Below are 16957 nucleotides of genomic sequence, written 5' to 3' on the forward strand. Positions count from 1 at the left end.
GGAAAGCTCGATTGGCTTTTGCCAACTTGCGTCACCTATGGCGAAGGCGAGATATCCGTCTATCAATAAAAGGACGAGTATACTGCGCGGCAGTCCGTTCTGTTTTAATTTACGGCAGCGAAACATGGCCATTAAGAGTAGAAGACACTCGTAAGCTACTAGTATTTGACCACAGATGCCTTAGAAATATTGCTGGCATCTGCTGGGATCACCGGGTAAGTAATAGTGAGGTTAGACGCAGGGTATTAGGGAATGATGGTAAATCAGTTGATGAGGTTATGAATCTTCATCGACTGAGATGGTTGGGCCACGTGTTATGTATGCCTGAACACCGATTACCACGACGTGCAAGGCTAACCGGTGTTGGAGATGGTTGGAAGAAAGTTAGGGGCGGCCAAACCAAAACGTGGCATCAGTGCTTGAAGACACTGACTTCTAGTCTGAGCCATGTTGGTAGATGCAGACTACTTGGTTGGGATCCGCATGACTATCGTAACCAACTATGAGACTAAAATTGCTTTATATCTTTCTTTCTACTAACTAATTCTTTCTCCCTGTATCATATCCTTATATGCAATATTTTTTATATATTACTACCATTGAAGTAACTGCTTCTGTGAATTTGGTGTTCATGTTGTTGTGCTAATGGAGTATGGCATCTTGAACCGATTCATTTATGTGCCTGGTCTTACGTTGTAGATGGCTGAATAACTGTTTATATTTGACCGATGGACTTATTTCCTAGCTAATTTATTTTTGTCTCTTTCTCTTTTTCAGCTTCACATTAAGTCACAGAATCGTTCTTTCCAGACTGTTCAAAGTCTCGAACGTATACCTAAGGTTGAAAATAACGTAAATGATCACCAAACTGTTGCAGTCGTTCCAGACAACTCTTTCCAAAGTTCTCGACCCACTCGATCAGTACAGAAAACCGGAAGGCGTACAGGGCTAAATGCAGACGCTTTTCACGATTCTATAAAAAATGAACCTATCACCACACAGTTTTCTTCTGATGTAAGAATGGAAACTATCTGCTCCCCAGCATCAGATACAACTGAACCGATGACATTTGGTGAAAGAGCAGAACTTCTTAGAATTCTTTGTATAGATAATAATTCTGTGAAGGACACTTCAACTACCACCTTTAATGTAGTTCCCAATAATCACTTTTTGAAGTCAGAGAATCCGGTATTTAGCAAAGAAAGCTTTGGTAAACTGCAACAGCATGCATCAATTACATTAAGATCGCTACCTTCTTCTCCATCATCCCTTGATTCCTTCCTCTCCTCTTCTTCTACTTCAAAATCTTCACCTGAAGAATCACTGCTTTTAAAATCAGAAATGAATGATGTAAAAGGCTGTGATAATTTCGGAGATGACATTTCTCAAGGTGTAAATAAGTCCTCATTTTCAAGCTCCTGTATTCAGAAAACTGTCAATACAAATCTATCACCTGTGAATTTTTCAGATTCTAAAAAAACCTCTCCAGCCACTTCTTGCAATAATAAAATACATACTACTCATACTGCCTCTCCACCAGTGGATACGTTAGGAGTTGGACCACCACCTCTTCTTCCTTTATCTAGTAAATCGGTTGATCAAAAACGATGTTCTTCCTCTTTGTTTTCAACATCTGCTGAAAGTGATCACATTGCCGCACTTCCTCCTACCTTGATGCCTGTAAGTTTATTTTGTTATTATGTGTTATCAGTAATCAGTAAATTCTGCTATTCATATATTTATATGATATTTTTTTAAGAGTTCATTCGTGGAATCAATCAAATTACAAGTTTTCAAGATTGATCGTAATTCTTACTTGAAAGACAAGATGTATTCGAAAAACTGAATAAATATCATGCCATATTTACTTTATTCTTTAATTAATTTGCTCTAATTAAGTTATCTTGAATCCAAAGCACACTATTGATCAGTACTATTCTAGTCTCTGTTGTAATGGTGATGATTAATAATAACACAACAGATTTTAGCATCTTAAAGGGTTATTGGTTTTTGACATCGTGGTTGGATTATCAAGTTAGCGAGCTCTAAGCTACAACTAGTTTAATTTACATATTAGTTTGACTATCATAGATTTATGTTGATTTTAAAACTTGGAATGATTTATCACTTTTTTTGCTCATTATAAATTAACTACTTCGTACAATGACAATTAGTTTCTAGACATTTATAAACTAGTTTACATACTAGTTTGGGCCGGAAACTGTAAAGTTCTGATATAAATACTATTTTCCTTTTAGTCCAGACAGTCGGAATTGGTGTCGACTTCCAGCAGTTGCTTCTTTACAAATTCACAGCCTTTGTCATCTAAGCAAATCAGCGATAAAAATGGAGGATTGCGCATTACAATTAAACTAGGTGGCGGGACATTAAACGAAGAACATCTTGCTTCATCTCTTTCCCCTTCATCATCTTCTTCCTTATCTTCATCAGAGTCAACTTCAGGGGATGAAGACAACTCAACAACTCATTACATACAGTCACAAAATTCAACCCAGATATTCAAAAGGGAACCGAATGAAAATAGTGTTTTGAACTTAGTGGATAAGGACAGGTGATTGATTTTATTATTTTCTGTACAATGTTTCTACGACTGATATTAATATTTAAAGGAATCTTTATAAGAAAAATTGCATGTTACGATTGGCATGAGATGAAAGCTTATCTGCTGTTGATAAAACTCCGTTTCAAAATGCCGTATCCTATCTTTATGCGATATGTGAAGTACATGTTTTTTTCCAAGTTTTTAGTAAACTTCTAACGATTATCTTTCTTAAGTTAACTTATGGTTATTTCTGTAGTGTAAAATTACCCGAGTATCATGCATACTACTATTAACTGCGATCAAAAATTCTTTCTGTTGTCATACTTACAACCGTATAAGGACCTACCGTTAAATCGTCAGAGATTCTTTAAGTTGTGCCGCTACATCACATTAGTCAGTGCAGGTTAAGTGAAAAAATACTTCAGTGCTTACATATGTTTTCATAAACAAAACAACCATGATAACAGAGTTCTAGCTAGTGAGATACTTCGTAGAGTCTTCTTATTAGTATTTAATGTTAGTAGCTAAAAAATTCAACCATCAGCTTGGTAACACGAGACTAATAGTAATGTCTCACACTTAAATTATTATTAAAGGTTTCAGGGGGGGAAGAGATTCAGTGGGCTGGACAGTGTTGTTGTTGTTGTTAATAAGAATTAGGAAGTAACCAATATGGCTACTGCTCTGCACGGAAGATTTATATAGCGTTGAAGATATGGAAACTACCGATATTTCCCATTTGTTCATATGGGGGTATTCAGTAAATACTTAAATCGTATCGCATATACTGTGGCATAGATCCTAAAGAATTTACTTTTGTGTCTGGTCTCACTTTTCAGATCAGTTCACCTGAAAGTTTTGTCTGTTTATTCTAGAATAATATCGCTGGAAACTTATAACTGTGGGACTGAATAAAATACAGTTTATGGATAGTTTAGTTAGGAATTCTGGTCATCTAAATCAAACACAATAATGTTGTTTCTTCATTCAATAATGGTTTTAGATTATTTTTTCTGACTTTCCAATTTACAGCAGTCCTTAAATTTTGAAGCTCCATCCAAAATGAAGTAATTGTATAATAAAATCAATGAGTTACCCAGTGAGTTAGTCTCGATTAAATCAGCTTAGTAGGAAGACTTCACAGCGACATTTTTCAGAAGTCTATACCGTAATAATAATAAATTCGTAAAAAGTTGTGTGGCATAACATTAAAATCACAACATGAAATATACTCCCTTACCACAGGATTTAATTTCTTTCTATTGACAAAATATTAGATTGCACACTGGATTTACCGATATGTCATCTTTTTACATTTTTAAGACTAATGGAATTTATTATTTGAGTTATCTCAAAATAAGGAGCTAAATTAGAAATTTTCACTAATATAAAAAAAGTGAATTTCTGCATTTTATTCATTTACAATATTGAAATGTGATCCTAAACAACTTTTTTATATATATATTCTTCTCTTTCATAATTATTTTATTAGACCAAGTAGCCATTCTGTATCATTGTCTCAGTCAACAACATTTACAGAAAAAACACCAAAGCTGTAAGTTCATAAATCAATAATAATCTATGTAATATCTGTTGTGTGTGTAATTTGCTTGGAAATTATTGCGGATAAAGTGTAGTTTACTCCACTATTAATCTACTAATTGTAGTCAGGATTCATTTTACATTTTTAATTACTTCAGTTTATGCATGAAATCTGCGGTTTACAAATGTGATGTAAAACAAAAGATCGAACATTTTGTCTTCAAATGTGTCTATATTGTGAGATGTCTCCTTTGTCAGTGATGAATAAAATTCAGTCATTGTTCCATGCTTAAAGAGTTTATTCACACACTTGTCAGCTTACAAATCCATTAGTCTCATCCAAAAACAATTACTATCTAACTGAATATCAAAGTGTTATTAAAATACATTCTTGAGCAGTAAGATTTAGTAATCATATTGCTGAGCAGATTATGACAAAACAGGTTTCTGCTCAATGTTTAAAAATGTGGGTTGTTACGTTCCTCAAGATGCTTAGGTAGCAAATTGAGTTTGATTTCAAACAGCGTTGTTGAAATTTTTGTCTCATGCGTTCCTCAAATAATTTTGCATGCGTTTCTAGACGATCCTGTAAGGCGTCGTTTACCCCCCCCCATTTTAACATCTAATCGATTCGATATCTAATTTCTTAATCAACTTTAAATCGATGTTCATATATAATGATTTGCATATTTAAATAATATCCCTAACTTCTATTCGCAGCGTAGTTCATAGCCTAATTTATGCCATCGCATCTATTTATTATATTAATTTGGGAGTTTTTCATTATTTCTATTTTTTCAATAGTGTCTATCTGTCTAATTAATCTACATAAGCTTTAAGGACATGATACTATATAATATCAGTTCTAGTAACCACTTCTAATATAAACTTTCTTTTTGTGCAGTCTTCTAACACTCCACCTAATCTGATGCTTCTTTACTTTTACAACCATATAAATAAGTGCGTTTTAAGTCCTAAACCCTATTTTTACATATCCTAAAAACCCTTTGTTTGTCGAATACGTATCAAAATTACTCCAAATTTGTCAATTTATATGGATCCTTTAAGCTTACAGTTTCCTCTCAACACACTGCAGCGCGAAAAAATAAAGAAAAATATCTAATGACTATTCTTATAAAGAATGTCTACCCACGCAACTTCACAAAAAGTATCGACCCAACTCATCAACAGAAACGGAATCCAAAAACGGATCATCCTATATTCTATATGTAAAGGAAATATCAGAACTTACATCGCGATTAATAAATCCATTTGGAATAGATGTAGCACACAAATCAGCAAGGGTGTGCCTGAGAAGTTTATTAACATCCTAGAAGCCTTATATACAAACACCTCAGGCAGAGTGAGGGCATACAACCACCTCTCTCCACTGTTCCATTCGAGCAGTGGGGTTAGACAGGGTTGCCCAATCTCACCATTCCTCTTCAACTTTGCCATCGATGACACTCTGGAAACAGCTCTGATGGATGTAAGTAATGGCGGTGTGGATCTGTTGCATAGAGAAAGACTTTGGGACCTTGAGTATGCGGATGATATTGTGTTACTGTGCGATAATGCCCAAGCCATGCAATCTGCATTTAATCAGTTGGTAATAAGTGTCCATAGGTAAAGTATGTGCTTCACACCTTCGAACTGGAAAGTACTTTTACAAGACTGACAGGATCCTAATCTTGAACTCACCTTGGGTAGTGAGCGGATAGAAGTAGTCGAGGAGTCCATGTATACGAATAGCTGCGTGGGTGCTGGTGGTGGCATGAGTGATGAGATGAATTCACGTATAGTGAAAGCTATTGCGGTTTATGCCAATCTGGTCCATCTTTGGCGCCTTCTTGAAGTTAGTTTAACTGCAAAAGGTCGAATCTACGTGTCAGTGAGCAGTCTTGCTTTATGCATATGTTAGACGACTGTGTTTGATTGTCGTTGTCTCTGAAGGATTACTGACATCCAGTGACAGGCCGTTTTAGTAATAAAGAGGTTCGGCAACGCGTGTTCGGGTACAGCGACGAAAATTCAAATAGTGTCATCATCTTGAAACATCGGCTTCGGTGGCTTGGACATGTCTTACGAATGTCGTCCCACAGGATTCCACACCGTACATTATTTGCCGACACCGGGACCGGTTGGAAAGAGCGGAGAGATGGTCAGTGTATGATATGGTGTCGTGGTATGAAAGAAAGCTGTATAGGACTGGTTTTGGTTGGTCCTTCACGACTCTGCTTGGTGTCCTAGAGATGATGCAACACAGTGGATTGAGACGTTATCAGGAATGGCTCAGAATAGAAGCCAGTGGCGATCCTGCTGTAACTGTTTTACTTTCTTCATAAAAAATGAACCTAACTTTAATTGAAAGACTTCTTTCTGTTTATATTTTTGCTAACTGAACTGTTTCTCCCACTGTTATTATTATTATTTCACTCTTATACACTAATTTCTGTTCGTTGTTCTCTTACTATACACACTTTACATTCTCTATCTCTTCACAGCTTCATTGTTATTGTGTGACGCATGTGTTTGGTACCCCTTTGTACCAATGTTTGTGTTCAAATAAATATGTAGTCCACCTGTTAAAACTCTTTAACGATGTTCATCCTAACTTACAATTTACTATGGAACAAGAACAGATTGACATGTTCCACATTCTTGATATTGCAATAAGACGCAGGAGAGACGGGACAGTTCAACGTTCGCTTTATCAAGAAAACTACTTGGAATGACCTTTACCTGAATTTCAATAGTTTTTGTCCAATTATTTACAAGAAAGCACTGGTGAAAACAAGACGGAAGTGACTACAGTCAATAAAAATCCAATAATTATAAATTTCAACTTTAAAGGTGATGACGTCGCAAACACAATCAGCAGAAGGCTTAACACTGCATTAACCGGCAGCCAAACTATTAATTCTGTGTAAAACATGTTCAATAACCCAATCACAGGCCTACAAGCATTCTTTTCATAATACCGCCATTTGTTTGTAAATTTACGTGCACCTGCCAAAGCAGCTACATTGAACGAACAGAAAGGAGGGCTCATCTTGAATATTCTAAGCATGTTCCAAAAAGCCTTCGAACAAGAGAAAGAACGACTTTAAGCAGTGCGATTACCGAACATCTTTTAGATACAGGATATTAGGTCGATACCTTGCAATCTTTCAAGGTGGTTAATAAACAACCAAACTCTAGTCTTCTTAAGTTTTTTGAAGCCGTTGCTATCAATCGTCAAAAACTTGACTTATGTGTTCAAAAGTAAATGGTTATTAATCTTTCCTTGCCTTGGTGACAAATATTTCTTCGTTGCATCTTAAACTTTTCTAACTCTTTCTTCCATTTATTACATCATTGAGTTTTAATTTAAACCATCTTCCAGATTAGTAATCTTATTTTATTAACTGAGCTTTACTCATTGTATTCCTACCAGCGTTTACTCATTATGTAATCACTTGTTTCTGGTCATTTGAGCTGTTGTCAAAATCAATGTTGTAGAACCTTCTTTTACATGAGGTATGTATTTACAATATTCAGCCTGCTCAATTTATTTACACCTTTGCTGTACTATACTAATATATCTTCAACATAACTTCCAACTAAACTCTTTCATGTAAGTAATTTAAACTCATCTTGTAATTTTGGTTTTAAATATCATCGGTTGTAAGCAGCTGATAAGAACCAAACGAAATAAAATAAATTCATGCTAGTTTCCTAGAATCTTTGCTTTTGCTCTCTTCAAAATGATAAGAGAACTGTGAATGAAATTTAAAAGGTTAGTATTAGTGGTCTTTAGTAGACCTATGTTTATCAATGACCTAAAGTATAAGTTAATTTATCTCACCGCTTTAATGTGCATTTATCAGCTTACCTGTTCCTATGATGCTAAGAATATCGGTCATTTGATACTCGTTTTGTCTAAGTGGATCCAAGAACATTATTCTTGGTTAAGATATTTCAGTAGTCGATACATATGAAGATCCATTATCGTACACCTTGTTAATATCAAATATCTATACAAAGTAAACGAAAATTAAATTTCGTCTTCTGTCGTTGTTACTTGTTTCACTAGTGCCCTGGTGCCGGGTACATGACCTTGTATTTAGCAAATAAGTTACCTTAAAAACTTACGAAAAACACCAATCAGTCTTGTTTATTGGTTTTGATTATCTTTTAATCTATATACCATATTATCAGCTGAAAATCTTGACGGTTCATAGATCTACAATCAAATTTGTAGTCTGTTCTTATTTTCCATATAATACACTTCGAATTTCGTGAAATATTTTCAAATTTTTTAATGTAATTTTGTAGTTTTTCTGTTTGTTTTTTTCCTTCTATTCAGTGTTATTCGCCTCGGGAATGGTTCTATTGCAGCATCTCAGCCACAGACTATTGCAACTACACATCCTCAGTCGGTTAGTCAAAATCTGACAAATTATTCAGAAAATCCCACTTCAGTTGTTGACAAGAAGCATTCAAGTTCTTTAATAACCCCACCACCTCCTTTACAATTGACTATCTCTCGCGACAGACTAAAATATAGAGGCCGCACTGCTTCACAAGGTAGCGATTCAAATGCATCAAATACGAGTTCAACAATTACAGGAAGTCTTTCAAGTAGTGAAGAAGAAGTAATTGTTCATCCTCACATTAGTCCTACGGGATCTGCGAGTTTGCCACCGCCTCCTTCTCTGGAACGCTTGCCACCTCGACCAGGTCATGGTGGTTTCCTAACGACTAAACCTACCACTCAAAGACATTTAGTTCATCATTCTCAGTTACCACCTCCATCCCTAACAAACAGTATAAAGAAATCAGACAATATTTTGCCTTTGAAGCACATAGTTTCACCAGGCACAATTATGTCAAATGGTCCTAATCCTACCGCTACTCATTGTCACCTTCCACCTCTTCTTCCACTATTTTCGTCGGTTTCGGAACAAAAGGAGTCTATCTCACTATCATCTAAGTCAAGTCCAGTTTCAACAGAACAGTCTTTACATTGTGACAATTCAAAATCAAGTAAGCCTTATTGATTTTGTATTTACATACACTAGAAGTATTTTGTTGTGCTAAAGATACACTCACATGAAAAATTACATCGTTTGTCATTTGACACTTTAAAGTGTCAGTGGAGAAAGATTAAGAAGTCAGAGATTGCCACTGACTCATGGAAATCCTCATGTTATTTGATAAGTGATATTTGTTAGCGGAAGACTATGATGCGTGATACAAAAATTATCTTAGGTTTATTAATTGTTCTCATGGTTATTGTTTGTTATGTTACTTTCTATTGTAAATTCGTCTACGCTTAATTCCACAAACTCAGCTGATATGTATAATAACGTTCAATATTTCACATTGAGTTACCCCATTCCTAAACTGCCAGTCAGAACGTTTGAAAGACCAACTAAATGCACTATATTACTCTATATTATTCAGGCTCTAAAATCCACGCGATTCTATACATAAACTGCATAGTACCTTAAATAAAAAATTCAGTATATCCATAGCTAGGGGCATATTGTGGTTTAAATTTACGTAGTGATTTAATAATCAATTCTTGTTTATCGTTGAAGTGCTTTTACAGATAACACTTTCCTCATCTACATTACCAGGGGTTGAACTTCTACCAGGAGATTCACTTGTTGACTTAGAATATGCCGACGACAGTTCTATTTGGTGAAGATGCTGACAAAATGCAGAGTCTTCTTACCACCGTAAACAACAATGCAAGCATGTTCGGGATGCGATTCTCCCCCTCGAAATGCAAAATGTTGCTTCAGGATTGGGTTGCATCGACACCCGAACTAGTGATAGAGAGTGAAGTAGTTGAGCGTGTCGACCGCTTCACTTATCTTGGGAGTCTCATCAGCCCTTGTGGTCTGGTGTATGACGAAATCTCAGCACGGATTCAGAAGGCTCGACTAGCTTTTGCCAACTTGCGTCATTTATGGAGTAGGAGAGATATCCTTCTATCAACCAAAGGACGTGTTTACTGCGCAGCAGTTCGTTCCGTCCTACTTTATGGCAGTGAAACATGGCCGGTATGAGTAGAGGATATTCGTAGGTTACTAGTATTTGATCATAGGTGTCTCCGAAATATTGCTCGTATATCCTGAGACCATCGAGTAAGTAACGCAGTTGTTAGGAAATGGGTACTAGGTAAGGATGGCAAATCAATTGATGAAGTAGTGAAACTTCATCAGTTTAGATGTCTGGGACACGTGTTACGTGTACCCAAACACTGGCTTCTCCGACGAGCGATGTTTTATGGTGTAAGAGTAGGTTGGAAGAAAGCAGACGTTTAGGCCAAGACATGGCAGAAGTCCATGAAGTTACTGACAAGTGGACTGAGCCATGTCGGTAGGTGTAGACTACCTGGTTGGGATCCGCGAGATGATAGCAACCGATGGTTAGAGACCCTGAATGATGTGGCTCAAAATCGTTTGCAATGGAGCAGGTGCACCCACTCTTTGTGTTCTCCCAAATTCTAATCTTCTGAATTCTTCATGTCCCTTTTTTTCTCTTTCCAAATTTATTTCACTCTATTATACTCCTTGAATAACATCTTGATGCTTAGAAGTAAGATATATCAATCACTGACCCATTTCTTTTTCACTAAATAATTGTGTAAATAAACCATCTATATTTAACGGCATGCTTAACAAAGTATGGAATTTTCTGTTGTAACCATACAAATATTCTAAACATTTTATTGCTTCGAATTTTTCGTCAATGTAGTTGGAAGTGTAAAGTTTAGTCTTTGAGTGGCCATTTAGTTTCGTCTTATATTTTTTCGTTAGCTTCACGTCTCGGTGACAGAAAAAAAAGAAGACTCACTGATCAGGATTCTCGTTCACCTCTAGGCAAGCGAAGAACATTGATCCAGTCCTATGCAGTTCATTCACCAGAAACTGAATCAGTTATTAAGAGACCACGTGCTACAGTCGATTCCGTCTTTACAGATGATGATAGTGATACTAAAAACGAAGAAAAATCCCCTCTGTTGTCACTTACAGCTTCATGTTCAAATGACTCAGTTAATAACCAGAAATCCCTTCGTCCATCTAACAGCGAAAATATGTATATATCTAATCCTCCTGCGAATTCTTTAGCTCCCTCTCTTAATTCCACTGTATCTCCTTTGAAAACCCAACCACGAACAAAACATACTGGTTTGTATAACAAGAAGTCTTTATATCGTCCTGTCACCAAGTTATCATCTCATACCAGTAGTACAAAAAGTTCTGCATCACTTAAAAGTGGGAAAGTTCGTGGCCGATCCAAACTCATACCTGCTTCGCCAATCAAAACCCCATCAAGTAATAACATCTCTTCCAAAGTGGTTCACCGTGAATCTGCTTCACAAATCGTTGTTGAATCTGCTGGCAGCTCATATTATTTTGTAAGTAAAGAGAATGGTTATTCAACACTTCACCCTCATTTTACTTAAAATGTTGTAACATTATTCTGATATTCATGCATTTTTATTGGTCACTTAGCGATTTCCAACAGAGAAACACTAAAAGAGAATATTTCCCAATATAATTTTGTGTAAATCGTTGTAGTCTTTGTAGATTACGTGCTTGTGGTCAAGTTAAAAGCTTTTAATTCTTAGTAGAGCATCCGTGAATTATCCATGGTGCACTAATCACCTCGTTAACTTGACTGAATAACCATGTAATATATATATATATATATTGATGGATCCTGAAATTAAGTGTCTGCTAGTTAGGAGAACATATTTTTTCATCATAGATCATAGTTTCCTATATTGTTACTGTCTAATTGTTACTCACTTATTTGAGTACCAACCTAGCAACCAATAAACCTACGATTTGTAACTCAGTAGTATCTACAAATCTTATTTAACAATTTTTCCTCAAGACTTGTTACAGTGACCTGTAATTTATTCTTGAGTTGTGTATACTTGACTTATATCAATAACATTTGCTGTGCTCTTTGAATTAGTGCCAGTTAGATATCATGAACCCAGAATTTTAGTAGTAAGAATTTCCTAAATCAATAACCGCAGTTTGTGGTAGGAATTGAAACAAATTTACTACTGGGTACCATTCTGTCATTTTCTAAAGCTTGACAGCAATTTTTGTAATATCTTTCTAAACGGATCTTTGTAAAGGTGGTGTTTGTTTGCAGTGAATTATCCTATGCATCTATATTCATTTTTATTGTTTTGCGTAATTAATCGTAGAATAATGATGGTGAGCAAATATGGTTATGTCCTATTTGTTTACTGGAAGATGATGGCAATTTGATGATTGGCTGTGATAATTGTCAAGATTGGTATCATAGGTAAGTTAAATTATATGGTCATAATGATTATCTGTCATTGAATAGTGAAGATTTCCACTCTTTTGGTTATAATGAGTAACAGGGCTACCATACCCATTATTTATACAGCGTTCACACGTTTACAGTTTTCTGTCGAAGGAGTTCCTAAAAACTCAGGAAATTCAATAGTTGGTTTTCAGATATTTCTCAGTTTCCTTTTGTGATTACCAATGTTTATTTGTTAAATTCGACCTTTAATTTCAGAGTGATACAGTTTCTATATTATAAGCTTTCGGAACAACGGTTAGAATAGCTCACTGATAGTATTTCTATGTAAGAATCTTTAGGATTGCTTGAGAAGAGGTGAAATATGTATAAATTTGTATAAATCCACTTTTTACTCATATTAACTTGTTTAGTCTGAGATTACTGCAGATAATGTGGGTCATGTCATGGAGATATACTTAGAACGTAAACAATTTTTCTAGAATGAACTTTGGTCTGGTGATTACGTATATTCTACATTGTCTCTCTCTCGCTATTTAACCTCGATAATCTGATTGATTACATGGAAAATATTTACTGACATGATCGATATAAACTGAACCCGTGCTCTTTTATTTACTTGCCTACATTTGACTACGTTCTAGCTTTATGTTCAACTGAATTGGCCTTTATTAATAAGCAATTTTTTCATCTTCAAACAATTCTAGTTTTACAACTAGTATTCAACTTGATGGGAAGGACAGACGATAATCTGCTCTTCTCCACTTACATGGCACCATGAATACAGTTTAAATTTGCTCATGGCTTCGCTAAACAATGAGGGCTATTTTGCAACGTTTCTGTGTTCGTGATTTTTCTATAACCGACAAGCTCACTAATGCGTGGAAAAACCTTATAATTTAAGTTAATTCCGTGAGTCATCATATGAAAGCTCTGTAAGTCATATTAAGTGATAGAGTTGCTAGACAAAACACTGAATCTCATCGTGACTCGTCCACTGCGCTATCTAGTTGGACAAAGTCAAATAGCTCAACCAAAATAAGTTTCTGAAAAGATTTTAAGTAATAGGACCCCACTAAAGGATACTACGTGTGTGCAACTTTCCAGTCAAATTGGATTGTTTAAAATTATACAACACTAGGAGCTGCTATGATACCAGCATTCAAAACACTACTAATTCTTCTACCTATAATATCTGGAATATAAGCTGTGTATCATAATATTCCAAAATATTTGAGTCCTATAAATAACTAACAAAGAATTAGATTTTTTCATTGGCATGCCTTTTGTTTGTCAAAAAGAGTATTTTTAACGTACTAAATTTGGTCAACTGTTTTCCTCATTTTCATTCGAACCTTTAAAGTCATCATTTTTATTTACTGTTTTTTTTTTCTCTTAAAGCACATGTTTAGGGCTTTCCAAGGCTCCTGAAGTTCCCCAATGGTTTTGTCCAAAGTGTTCACAAAAACCATTACCACCAAATACACTTATAAAATTGTCAAGTAAAGATTCTGTTTCTCATCTTACAAAAGGCAGCTCACGTGGTTCTGTAACCTCTCACCCGAAAGTTAAACACTCTAAACGTGAATCAGGGTCTAGAAATCCAAAACACAAACCCAAACGATAATCATAATATTTTGAACAATCATCTCAACCACTAGCTGCCTTTTATCGATTTTTGCTCTTTGTACATAGTTGTATATTGTATCCAGATAAAAAATTATTAATTTTGCTGATTTTTACTGTTGGACTTGTAATTAATTAAAATTTCATCAAAACTAAATCACTTTTGGATTACTATGCACTGTTTTCTAAAATGTTAATAAAAATCCAATATCTGAAGTAAGTGATGGTTTATTGTATAGAAAATTGTAAGTTGTAGATCACTAGTTGTACTGTGTTGAAATGAATCTGAGATTTTCTAAATCCTATTGTAATCGGTAAAGTACGTGCTATATCTTACTTCATAAAGCTTATTTCTTTTTGTTTAATATTATAGAATTTTATACATTATATACGAACGTTTATACTTGTGTGTGATCCGTTTTATACCCGTGGTACCATATTCGTAAAGCTTTCGTTGTGCATACCTCTGTTTGGTGACAGGTCATACATGATTGCTTATAGGATTTCCAACCTCACTGAGAACTGGAATACTTGTTATTCAGGTGGTTTGGAGATAGTGATTAATTGAAGTGTGACTGAGGGTCAGTTGGACTGTTCCCTTGAGTGTTCTGCCCATCGGCCGGGTCTCTTGAATCGGGGGTGGATAATGGTCCTTTTTTGTGGGATAGTCTCACTAACAGTTGGATGTTTAATCCTTGTTTCCTTGATAAGTTTGAATAGTTGTCGCCGTTGCCTTTTCTATCATTTTTGACTATTCTACCCACCACTACTGATGATCATTTGAAAGACTTTATTAGCCTACGTTCAGATTACCTCCAACCCTTATGGTATTTAGAGCTAGGCGAGCTGAGCAGTAGTTATCACTACTGTTTCCACAGATGTTCAGATAATATCCTATTCTCCTTCGATATGTATTTTGTATTCATGTTATTTTAACTGCTTCTCTGGTTGCTCCGAAAATATTTTCTAGACTTTTATTATAACATTGAACTGTTACAATATATCTTGCCGTGTCTTTTTATTATCCTGTAAGACGCATATTAACGATGACTGCATACTCTTCCATTCTTGATTTCGTAGTCTACGTTGCAATAATGTATTGGTAGGGGTAATTTTTAAAAACTTTTTACATTTTAACCTCATTAGTTTTACTGGACACATTACTAACTGAAAGAGAATGGGCGAACATGCAAAATGGATCAAGTACCAACAGGCTCTATAGTGCAGCTCTTCCGTTAACTAGCCATTTAAAAGTTAAGCACTCAAATACATTTGTCCTTAATAAAAATATGTTTCGTCACACTTTTCCTTAAATTTCGTATCTGTTTCCTGTAGTGCTGGATGCCTATTCTTAGTTTTTGTGACATCTATCGTATACTAGGTTTTCTTAAATAGACTTATTACATTGGTCTGAAATAGCATGCATTTTTCACCTACAATGGTTCATCAAATATATGTGCATAGTGATGTGTTTTCTTGGGTCAATGTCTTTATTTATTCGTCTCTGTTACTGTCAATTGAAGCAAAGGGTTGATATTCGGCTGTAGCATGGATATTTTTATCGTGCTAGGCATAGATTTGGAAAACACTTCATATTTCCGTGATAGCAATCGATTACCATTTCACAGACCGTTGACTTGTCAGAGATATTCTTTAATTAACCAAAAGTTCGCAATACTCAAAACCTCGACAGTAAGATGGTCTTCTATTACTCAATAGAAAGTCAACATAACTCTATAGGCTCAACTGATACGAGCTTCAGTCTAAGTGCTTTATGCTCGTAAATAATTATTCATGAGATTTTAACTTTGATATATTGGTTCCAGAGTGGCACACCCACCTGTTTTACTTATGTTATCCAGTCGGACACCTAAGTCAGTCAGTCAGCTACAACGTAGGACCAGGCACATATGTGCATCGGTCCAGGTTGCCATACCGCATCAGCACAACAAGATGAACACCGGATTCATAGCAGTGGTTAGGTCAAAGGTAGTAATATATAAGAGAAAGATTGCATATAGAGATATAGTACAAGAAGAAAGAATTGGTTCGTAGAAAGAAAGATATGAAGCGATTTTAATCTCTTAGTTTAAGGGAAGACAGGGAGTTTATACACCGACGCCATTGTGATCGATTCTGAGCCATGTCACCAAGAGTCTCCAACCATTGGTTACGATAGTCACGCGGATCCCAACCAAGTAGTCTGCATCTACCAACATGGCTCAGACTAGAAGTCAGTGTCTTCAAGCACTGATGCCACGTTTTGGTTTGGCCGCCCCTAACTTTCTTCCAACCATCTCCAACACCGGTTAGCCTTGCACGTCGTGGTAATCGGTGTTCAGGCATACATAACACGTGGCCCAACCATCTCAGTCGATGAAGATTCATAACCTCATCAACTGATTTACCATCATTCCCTAATACCCTGCGTCTAACCTCACTATTACTTACCCGGTGATCCCAGCAGATGCCAGCAATATTTCTAAGGCATCTGTGGTCAAATACTAGTAGCTTACGAGTGTCTTCTACTCTTAATGGCCATGTTTCGCTGCCGTAAATTAAAACAGAACGGACTGCCGCGCAGTATACTCGTCCTTTTATTGATAGACGGATATCTCGCCTTCGCCATAGGTGACGCAAGTTGGCAAAAGCCAATCGAGCTTTCCGAATCCGTGCTGAGATTTCGTCCGATACCAACCCATTAGGGCTGATCAGACTTCCAAGATAAGTGAAGTTGTCAACGCGTTCGACTACTTCACTCCCAATCCTTAGTTCAGGTGTTAACGCAGACCAGTCCTGAAGCAACAACTTGCATTTAGAGGGAGAGAAGCGCATTCCAAACATTCTGGGATTGTTGCTCAGTGCTACCAAAAGACTCTGCATTTTGTCAGCGTCTTCACCAAACAGGACTATGTCATC

General features: G+C 36.0%; 1 protein-coding gene across 1 annotated transcript in view; it reads left to right on the plus strand.

Annotated features, from left to right (window-relative positions):
- The window catches only part of ZCRB1_1 (Zinc finger CCHC-type and RNA-binding motif-containing protein 1), a 37104-nt gene extending 20711 nt beyond the window's left edge, over nucleotides 1-16393 (plus strand). Inside the window, exons 8-14 of the mRNA XM_051214680.1 lie at nucleotides 778-1680; nucleotides 2259-2572; nucleotides 4056-4118; nucleotides 8454-9133; nucleotides 10918-11519; nucleotides 12327-12427; nucleotides 13814-16393. Of these exons, the coding sequence (XP_051067863.1) occupies nucleotides 778-1680; nucleotides 2259-2572; nucleotides 4056-4118; nucleotides 8454-9133; nucleotides 10918-11519; nucleotides 12327-12427; nucleotides 13814-14039 (2889 nt within the window). The 3' untranslated portion in view covers nucleotides 14040-16393. The remainder of the gene's footprint in view (nucleotides 1-777; nucleotides 1681-2258; nucleotides 2573-4055; nucleotides 4119-8453; nucleotides 9134-10917; nucleotides 11520-12326; nucleotides 12428-13813) is intronic.
- The last annotated feature ends 564 nt before the right edge of the window (nucleotides 16394-16957 follow it).

The sequence above is a fragment of the Schistosoma haematobium genome, chromosome 2 (genome assembly GCF_000699445.3).
Source record: "Schistosoma haematobium chromosome 2, whole genome shotgun sequence".
Lineage (NCBI taxonomy): Eukaryota > Metazoa > Platyhelminthes > Trematoda > Strigeidida > Schistosomatidae > Schistosoma > Schistosoma haematobium.